At 37.8% G+C, this 9,995-nt stretch overlaps 1 protein-coding gene across 2 annotated transcripts; it reads right to left on the bottom strand.

Moving 5' to 3' along the window:
* Window positions 1–274: 274 nt before the first annotated feature.
* On the bottom strand, window positions 275–9,991 carry LOC146525752 (mitochondrial inner membrane m-AAA protease component AFG3L1-like). Of its 2 annotated transcripts, none has more exons than XM_085167683.1 (16): window positions 9,782–9,991; window positions 8,574–8,664; window positions 8,248–8,363; window positions 7,962–8,111; window positions 7,781–7,855; window positions 7,118–7,242; window positions 6,754–7,027; window positions 6,472–6,609; window positions 6,086–6,239; window positions 5,895–6,002; window positions 3,357–3,482; window positions 3,116–3,226; window positions 2,758–2,873; window positions 2,460–2,660; window positions 2,075–2,269; window positions 275–1,894 (listed from the first exon to the last, which is right to left on the bottom strand). In XM_085167683.1, exons 1-16 carry the CDS (start codon window positions 9,887–9,889, stop codon window positions 1,667–1,669), a joined length of 2,316 nt encoding a protein of 771 aa, XP_085023809.1. In that variant the 5' UTR covers window positions 9,890–9,991; the 3' UTR covers window positions 275–1,666. The 2 variants fall into 2 exon arrangements, with proteins under 2 accessions (XP_085023809.1, XP_085023813.1); XM_085167687.1 differs by having other exon boundaries at window positions 1,801–1,894; window positions 2,052–2,269.
* Window positions 9,992–9,995: the final 4 nt, after the last annotated feature.

The raw sequence follows: 9,995 nt of genomic DNA, 5'->3' as shown, positions 1-9,995 counted from the left end.
GCAATATTTCTTATTATTTTTCAGTAAAGGGAATAGCTGATTACTTGATTTATTTGTCGCATATTCAGCTTGTCTATACCAAGAGTGCCAATAATTCTGAATGCTGTGACACAGTGGATTCAAAGTGACACTGGGATGGTAGAAGAAAAAAATAAAATGAAAACAGTGTAAGTTATTATGTGACTTCTGTTGTTACTAGTGTGGAGGAGACCCATTCTGTATTGCATGAAATGGACAGCAATTGATTTCATATCAGTCTTTCGCTACAAACGTAGTCTGTGCTAATAAATATGCACATCTCTCATGTTCACTGCAGATAATGTGCTCTATAAATAGCAGGGAAACTATGGCAACTGCCAAACCCAGTCTGAGATGGCTGTTCTGTTAAAGTTTTTAAATTCAAACAGAAATTTTAAACTTTATTTCACCATCCTTGGATCTCCAAAGAATTTGAATAATCATTATTATTAAAATTATTATAGTACCAATGTAGCACCGGCTTACCATTAATGGGAATCCTGGCTAAAAGTGCAAAAGTACCCACTCTACTCATATTGCAAGTTCAAGTAATGATTGGTATATATTAGTGTACATATTTGTATATAATAGTACAATAGTTACAAAAATACTATTTACCCAGCAGAGGAGCAGCTGGCATAAGAAATGCAATAGTAGATGACAGAGTGTAGACAGGAAGTAGGAAAAAATAAAACAAAATACATAACTGACAGAGTAATTTCCTGAATAACAGCAAAGTTCATGTTTTTACAGTACCAAACAAATACTTTAGTGTTCGTATTACTTTAAGCTGTTGCTAATTTCTTTTATCCTCATTAAATGTGCTGAAAGCACAGTTTGAAAGAATAAAAGGACAGAAATCTTTCTTAATCACTACTTTGACCAGTGAACTATGCAGGCGATATTTTCATATATTCTAAGGGACAGTTTGTAACACAGAGACAAGACAAACAATATGACGTATACAGAGCTACACTTTCCCAGAGCTAATCCGAAGTTCTTATATCTACATAAATGTTTACCCTGATTATTATGAGACACTGGGAAGGAAAAAATAGCCTCCAGTACATTTGATTAGCTAACATTTGCTGGACTGTATGCGCAGAAAGCAAGCTAGAAAACATTGACTGATTTCTAATTACCTTTACTGATAAATATACGCACACTCCAAGGAAAACAACATCTGCAAAAGGATTGAAATATAAAACAATCAACAATCAAATAGATCTGAACTTTAAACATGTGGCAAATAATAGGATAGAATAGAAAACTGTATGAAGATCCAATCCTCAAAATAAAACTTAACACATGGTTCCTGCGGCTGATAAGAACATAGCATGATGGCTTATTCCCTTCTAATAACATAATATAATTCTCTTCTAATTATTCATGGTATGTTTTGTTAGTATTATTGCACTTAGAGACTTCCACAGAGTGGGAAAAAGGAAACATAAGGCAACTGCAGCAAAAAAGTGCACTTTTACATAAAAACTACAATGAAAAAAATTGCAGATTGCACAAAAACTTTGGCAACACATCACCATCTTTTATCCTAAGGTTGTCAGTCACATGAACCACTAACAGACCTCTGACAAACTGCAGTCCAGACCAGTTGGTGCCGCACATGAGAGACAACCTTAAAGACAACCTACAGGTAAAGGGCTGATGTGTTTTGCCGATTCTGCAAGTGTTTTTTATCTCCTTTGTTGTTTTGCCAGTCTGTTAGTCCTTCAGGTAGAAAAGTGTCTTCTTTAGATTTCTCCAGGTAATCAACAACCTCTTGATATGAGGACTTCTCTTGAAAGGGGCGAGGTCCTAGCAGTTCCACCATGTCAGCCCTGTCTAGAATCTCTTGGTCTAGAAGATGCTTTGCCACCTGCATTACATGACCAACAGGAAACATCGAGCTTTGAGGTCATTGAAATACACATTTTTTTTCATACTCCAAATATATGACAGTTTTGAAAAATGCTCAGCACAAATGAAAATCCATTTGCAGCATCACACTCTGCAAATGTCTCTGAAGCACTTACTACAAATGTTAAAAAGTTCGCACCTTCTCCACCATTTCCTTCTTGTCAAGTATGAGCTCATGTGTTCGTTGGAAGGCAGCGTCTATGAGTGAGCGAACTTCCTGGTCTATAACCTGGGCTGTAGATTCACTGAAAGGTTTGTCAGTTATAAGGCTGCCCCATTGCGGTAGGTCAAAAGAAACCTGACCCACCGCACCATTCATTCCAAACTGTACAATCTAAAATATGAAGAGAAGAAGAATATGAAGACTGGAACAGAAATATATAGTCAATAAAAATCATAAATTATTCTCTATGAGTCATTTTAACTCCATGGATGGTTATGCATTTTTTTTTGTTGTTGAACAAAATACGGTTTGGTTACGCCTAAATTTCTACAATAAGCCTGTTCTGCAGTGAGGCGAGTACCTGTGCATAGGCAGACTGTGTGACTTTCCTGAGATCATCTTGTGCCCTGGTGGTGACTTGACGAAAGAAAACCTGCTCAGCCACTCGACCACCCAGCATCATGCACATTCTGTCAAACAGCTGCTCCTGTGTGAATAGGTACTGCTCTTTAGGTAGATACTGTGCATAGCCCAAACCTGTCCCTCTAGGAACAAGTGACACCTGGTGGAGTACATTATAATGATGAATCTATAATGAGCTAATCATTATAATTATTACAGGATTATTGCAGAGAGAGAGCAAGAAATGTAAAGAATACCTTAAAAAGTGGGTCTGCATGTTCAAGAAACCACCCAGTGACAGCATGCCCAGCTTCATGATATGCCAGAGCAGTTTTTTCTGGAAGTTGCAGAACCTGAGATCTTTTCTCTAGACCTGAGAACACGACAGACATCTTTAAAAAAAATGCTTAAATCACAATATTAACATCAGGTTAATGGATTGACATAAAATAACATATAAGCTCTATATTTTGACACCACTGCTTTTATAACTCAGTTGTACTGTATTGTCATTGTATTTATGTAATCAAAAAAGTGGTTATGGAAAGATTCACATATATACTATCAGTTTCTTTTGGTTCATTTTGAAGTGCATAATTTTGGTGTTTGACTTACCTCCAACAACCCTTTCAACTGCCCACTCAAAGTGTTTGCTACTGACATACTGGCTGAGACGACGTGCAGCTATTAGAGCTGCCTCATTACACACATTTGCAATGTCAGCCCCTTAGACACACACAGAGAAGCAACAAATAAGTTAGACTGTGATGAAATTAAAGCAAGAAGCAGCTGAAACTGTATGATTTTCTTTTTTAGATTTGTTGGGTATTCAGTGATCATGATATTTTATTCCCACCAGTAAAATCTGGGGTTAAAGCAGCAAGATCATTGGCCAGCGTCTCTACATCTACACTGGAGTCCAACTTCAGAGGTCTTAAATGCACCTTAAAGATTGATGCCCTGCCTTTCATATCTGGAGGACCTGCAAAAAACAAAAAAGAAGACCACTGTCTTTATAATTTATTAATAAATCACTCTGCTTCAAGTTCTGTCACATATACAGTACAATGCAAAAGTCTCATTCCTTAATTCCTTTATATTTGGTTTTCATTGAGCTACACTTTTCTAAAGTGATCTTGAGAAATAGTTCATCAGGCTTTCGAGCAAAGACCTGACACAGGACCAGAGATGCATTTGGTCCTTCAATTAATCAATCTGCTGTTCACCAAAGCCTCATTAATAATGGTTTAAGTGGAAGGGTGGCTTTCAAGAAGCAATTCTAAAGGAAGAGCAACCGGAAGAAAAGACGGAAGTATGTCAAATTATGCAAGAATTATGCAAAATGAAGTACTGAAACCAAATTTACAATTTTTAGTTTAAAGGCTCATCAATATGTATGGAGGAGCTCATAAGAGAGCCTGCCCAGATCCTGAAGATCAACATTATTGAACCTGAGTGGGATCATTTTGATAGTGTAGAGAACAAAAGGAGCCAACATCTGAAAATAACTTTGATTGTCCTTCAAGAAGCCTATTCCTGAAGACTACTTGAAGAAATTACAAGAAAGTTGCCTGAGAGAGTTAAGGCTGTGTTGAAGAATAAAGGTGGTCATATCAATGAATGCAATGAACAGACTACGTCTATTGCAGCCCTTAGTTATGCTGCAATAGACGTAGGCTGCCAGGGATTCCCATGATGCATTGAGTTTTTCCTTTCCAGTCACCTTTCTTACTCAGTATGTGTTAATAGACCTCTCTGCATCGAATCATATCTGTTATTAATCTCTGTCTCTCTTCCACAGCATGTCTTTATCCTGATTTCCTTCTTTCACCCCAACCGGTCGCAGCAGATGGCCCGCCCCTTCCTGAGCCTGGTTCTGCCAGAGGTTTCTTCCTGTTAAAAGGGAGTTTTTCCTTCCCACTGTCGCCAAAGTTCTTGCTCATACGGGGTCATGTGATTGTTGGGTTTTTCTCTGTATCTATTATTGTGCGTTCTACTGTACAATATAAAGCGCCTTGAGGCGACTTGTGTTGTAATTAATTAATTAATTAAATTGGCACTATATAAATAAAATTGAATTGAATTGAATTGAACTTGAATGTTTTTACCTAATATACTGTATTTCCATGTATGTTTGAAAATGCTTTAATAAATTACTGCACATATGTTCAGTTTATCTAGCAAAATATAAAGAATCGAGAGACAGCTCAAATTTGTTTGCACAGTACTGTGCAAACAAAAAGCTTATAGAGCTGATGCTGACAATTACTCAGTCTTCTGCTGCATTACACGTGCACAATTAGCAACTGCAAAAATAGTTCACTGAAACCATGCCAGCATGAAAAAGTGGTGAATCTTGTTTGTAGAAACTTTAAAATAACACTTTTTTTTTAAGGTTTATATTCGGTCGAAAGGCAGAGTAAATTCTAAAACAACAATGTATTGACTTAAAAGTTTCAGTACAGAAGCATTAACTCTTACTGGAGGAGAAATGTTTTAATTCGCTTTTAAAGCCATGAATTCAGCGTCATTTATTTTACCATTTAAAAACCCTTTGTCATTTGTCAGCATCCAGGAAAGGACCCAATATAAGTCCTAAGGCAGTGGCCAAACTTGTGGCTTGTTGGAATACCTAGTTACATAACTAATTGCTCATTAAACCAATTAGAAATGTGAACTTTTTCAGCACTCCCATCTTTCTGTCATCTGTTTACAAAAGACAATATACACAGACAGAAGGACGGGGAACAGAGAATAACAGGGAAATGAGGAGCAACATATCCCATCCCTCGTGTTGGCCTCCAGTTACCTAATCTGTCCTTTATAGAAAAACAGCTCTCTCATTATGATCTTGTTTTCTTTGATAGAGAAAAGTGGTCTGGCCACCCACCCTGTAGTCCTGGTGTTAGGAAAATTAGATTTAGCAGGCAGGAAATATCCAATTAACCGAAGATAAAAGCAAACATTACGCAACACATGCTTTTAATGACATAAGACGTAAACAGGCAAGAAGAAACATACAGTAAGTACAAGATATGAGTTTCAATAATGTCAAACGTAACACCTCATCTAAAGCAGGGAAAGTCAAAGTTATAAAGACCATCCGGATCTGAATGCACACCAGAGCCAGAGAATCACATGTGGAATAATAAACTGCTATGGGGAAACAGAAATCAAAAAGAAAATAAACTTAATCACAGCAAAAGTAAAAGTGAGCTTGGTGTTGTGGTCAGACACCAATAATCTGAAAATTAACTGAAATTTTAAATGCATCTTAATAAACATAGAAATAATGGTTTTATATTTATAGTTTTCATAAAAGATAACTGAGTTGCAGCAAGAGAGGAGACTGCAGAGAAAGTAGGCAGATCTCAGGTTAATATTTATACTTCACCTATGTATACATGTCGATCAAAACGTCCAGGCCTCATCAGAGCTGGATCCAGGATATCGGCTCGATTTGTGGCAGCTAAAACCACGATGTTAGTGCTGTTGTTGAATCCTGCAATGACAAAAGCATTTAGAGGACTGAGGGCTTGTGAAAAAATAGCATCAGAAATGTTGACATAAAACATAATTACCCACCATCCATTTCCACAAGCAGCTGGTTGAGGGTGTTCTCCTGTTCGCCCTCGTCACCAAAGTTTTCTTTGCCCCGCTTTCTGCCGATCGCGTCAATCTCATCAATGAAAAGAATGCAAGGAGCATTTTTTCGAGTTGTGGCAAACAAATCTCTTATCTAATAAAACACAGAAAAGATCTATTTATTTCTACAGTTATACAAATTTTTGACATTGCCAAAACACCCAAAAGTAGAAAGTCTTCATCATTTTAATTTGATACGAGAATAAGTTTTTCAGTGATCTGCTGTATTTGCACATATTGTGGTCACACTGCAGCATCACAAGCATGTGACCCATCATTTTGCTTTCAGACCCATTGAGAGTCCAATCATTCAGCTCCGTACTAACCCTTGCTGCACCCACACCGACAAACATTTCCTGGAACTCCGAGCCGTTGACTGCAATGAAAGGAACGTTGGCCTCTCCTGCAGTGGCCTTAGCTAGCAAAGTCTTCCCATTTCCAGATGGACCCCACAGCACTGCACCCTGTAAACAAGGGGGTTAATTAGATTTAATATATTTTCTATCTTAAGGAATTTTCTGTTCCAGTGAGTATGATCAGAATACAGAAGTGCAGAATTGCTTTATTTTAATAAAAATAATAAATTTCTTTATCAAGAAATGACACACCTTAGGGATCTTAGCACCCAGGTCATGATACTGACGTGGGCTTTTCAGGAAATTGATAAACTCCAAGATATCTTGTTTGGCCTCCTCACACCCTGCAACATCTTTAAAACGCACACTGACATTGTTTTTAATTATCCTGGCTTTGGATTCACTTATCCCAAAGAGGCTTCCTCTCCCCCAGCCACCAAGTCCTCCTGCCATTGGCCCCTGCCGTGTTGCAAAAAGTAAAAATCCGACCACAAGTAAGATTGGGAGAACACTCAAAAACAGAGTCCTATGGGAAGAGAAAAACCTTAGTTAGGGCATGGATTCTAATAACCTATATATGCAGTAACTTTAAAGTGAAGCTGCTGTACTTTCTCACCCATCACTTTCACTGCTGTAGAGCACAGGTACTTTCTGAGTGGAGTCCAGACCTATTTCCTGCTGTGCTAGCTCCAGGTTATGCTCAAATGAGTCTGCGCTGCCAATGTTGAACCACAAATAGTTCTGAAACATGAAGACAACAGCATGTAGTATATGTAGTAAGTATATCTACCTTTACTGTACTTTGACTGACTCTTCATCTGGACTGCGGCCCCTCGGTGGAGGCACACTACCATCGTGCATTGTTAGAATAGCAGTTGTTCCTCGTGTGATTTTCTCAGTGTAATCAGTCAAATGCCTGCTGCAAATAAAGGTTAGCAAGCTTTATTTAGAAAAAAAAGCAACTGATAAGGAAAGACAGTGAGAAAATGAAAATGAAAGTACTTGTACCAAATACAAATATGTCGACTGCTGAGATCTGTATTTTAAAACTTATGCTCTTGGAATTTCAGAAAGTAGGTGGGTCTTCTACCAACAAAAGCAAATGGGAATATAGTGTGTGAGAAAAAGAAAGATGTTTGTTTTGTTTATTTATACAGTCATTTTTATCAATATAGTGAAGTACATTTTGTCGATTCTCATCAGTTTAACAGTAAAAATAAATGCATTTAGTTTGTATAAGACACTGCAATTACACACTGGGACATTTAATGAAACTGACCACTCGTGATGTGTTCACGCCGGGGGCAGGAAATACTTTGACGTACTGTTTGTTGACAACCTCGACATGGCCCACCTGGGAGGAGAGCAGAAGGAATCATTTGTTCACATGGTTGCAAACACAAGCACAGACACACAGGTGTAAGGAAGACACCGTAATTAAAACAATCTCTGCCTCTCACCAAGCCTCTACTCAAGTAGTGATGCACAAAATCCTTCCAGGAGATCTGGACTCCTGTTTCTCTAAAGTGAAAGTACAAGAAAGCTGAGGCCATGCCTGCTGCACCGGCTGCCAGGTTCTGGACCGTTTTATCATCAAAGGGAAATTCCTCCTGTTAGAAATAGGATAATGAAAAAATATTTTAGTTTACAACTCCTATATAGAATCATTTTAGTAAACATATTTTGTTATTATTTAGTGACTGAAGACGAGGCAGTTATTGCCACAATTCTGGCTATGATTCACACCTGAAAGCGTGACCACCAGTATGATTCCCCTCTCTTCCATCGTTTTCGTCTTTGGTCCTTCCCGTTATTTGAGTCCTGCCATTCCCTTCCACGAGACTCTTCTTTTATATTTCCATCTGAACAGCAATAATAACACAACTGTTCATTGGAGCAGAGCTGAGAAATACAGGGCTTACAAACTCACTGGGTAAAGAAATTATACACAGTTCAACAATACATAGAAAAGTAAGCAATTATGTTCTTCACACTGCCCTTAAGGTTTACAGTCTGTGTGCACACTGATTTAGAGTCATTAAAAAGGTAAACAGCACTAAAAGATGGACTACCTTTTGGCTGTTTCCTTGAGCTAAGTAACCGAGTAACTTGGAAAATGTGTTGATGTAAACCTCCGCATCTTCTTTGGATGAGTGATTTCTTCTGAAATAGGTTAGCAGCGAAGTCAGAGTCATCAAAAGCCATGTATAAAAAGAAATGTACATGAAATAGATTCAGTTCAATTAAATTTTATTTATATACTGCCAAATCACAACAACAGTTGCCTACAATAATACAAAGAAAACAGAGATGTAAACAAGCTAACTGAGAGAAAGGATACAGTCTCATGAAGCAGAGACTGTATTCATGTTTTCACATTTTTTTAAAAAACTCTTTTGTTTGCTCACGTGTTTAAGGATTACTGAAATCTGATTAAGATCTAGGCACACTGAAATGTGTTGCATATAACCTAATAATATGCAGTCATTGCAACAATGACACTGAACAGCTGCTGTTAAGGTCAAATATTTACTTCATTTTGGCCATCTGCATGTATTTAATGTTGATTCAGTTATGTTTATGGTTTGACTAAACTGATTACCATACAACTGCTCAAATTGTGATTCACTATGAGAGAGCATTTCTCGGTATCAAACATACATAATAATGCACGCAATAAAACCATTGCTGCAGGTTATGACTCTGGAAAATTCATCTTACACAGCTCAAACATACACATTCACATCCACACAGGTAAAAATAATGATCCCATAGTGAAATACAGGCACCTGTTGACAATTTCCCCCTATACAGTTGACTACAGAAAGAAACTGAATACTATGAATGCATTTTTAATAGTAGTTAGTAGATTTTTTTTATGAAGAAGAGACAATGGGTGAGGCAATTCATCTTCTTAAACAGTTTTAAATATTAAAGGCAACTGGATGGATAAATGAGCGAGAGAGAGAGCCCCTTTTAAAATGAGTATTATGAAACTGAGGAAACTGATTTATAAACTACATTAACGGAACGGACATCGCCTACCGTGAGAGAACAAACAATGCAGGAATGATAAATAAACACTGCTGCAGCTTGCTTGGTTTTTTGGAGTTGTCTGCTATATCTGGATTTTAAAAAATACCAAAAAACAAACTTTTAACATAATTCATTGCAAACCATTGTTAGCAAACGCAGGTGACAAAAAAAACTTGCGTCATCTATTTTTTTTAGAAGTGTAGTTAAGCTGATATAAAACAATAACAGTGTTTTTACAACCTACCGACGAGAGAACCACGAAGAAGCGAAAAGTAGATGAAGAGGAATAGTTGCGGCTCAGCGTCCGGACTCGGTTCCTACAGTAGCCGACAGTCAGTGAGAGGAGACTCATCCTGTCAGCCCAACTGACTGACGGACCGACTCACAGCAGAGCCATTAGGAGAGGCACCGGAGGCACGGTGCGTATCACAGTCATCTCGCGAGATTTCGGTTACAGA

Source organism: Neolamprologus multifasciatus, chromosome 1 (genome assembly GCF_963576455.1).
Source record: "Neolamprologus multifasciatus chromosome 1, fNeoMul1.2, whole genome shotgun sequence".
In the NCBI taxonomy this organism is placed as follows: domain Eukaryota; kingdom Metazoa; phylum Chordata; class Actinopteri; order Cichliformes; family Cichlidae; genus Neolamprologus; species Neolamprologus multifasciatus.
The sequence above is the reverse complement of the archived record's forward strand: the minus strand, read 5'-3'. Positions and strand labels throughout refer to the sequence as shown.

Excerpts from the sequence above, each read along its gene's own strand:
- LOC146525752 (XM_085167683.1), bottom strand. The coding sequence starts at position 9,889 with ATGAGTCTCCTCTCACTGACTGTCGGCTACTGTAGGAACCGAGTCCGG. Across the intron at positions 7,243-7,780 it reads GCGTGAACACATCACGAGTG|AACTATTTGTGGTTCAACAT; the intron begins GTCAGTTTCATT and ends TTCATGTTTCAG. Across the intron at positions 2,270-2,459 it reads CACAGTCTGCCTATGCACAG|ATTGTACAGTTTGGAATGAA; the intron begins GTACTCGCCTCA and ends TTCATATTTTAG.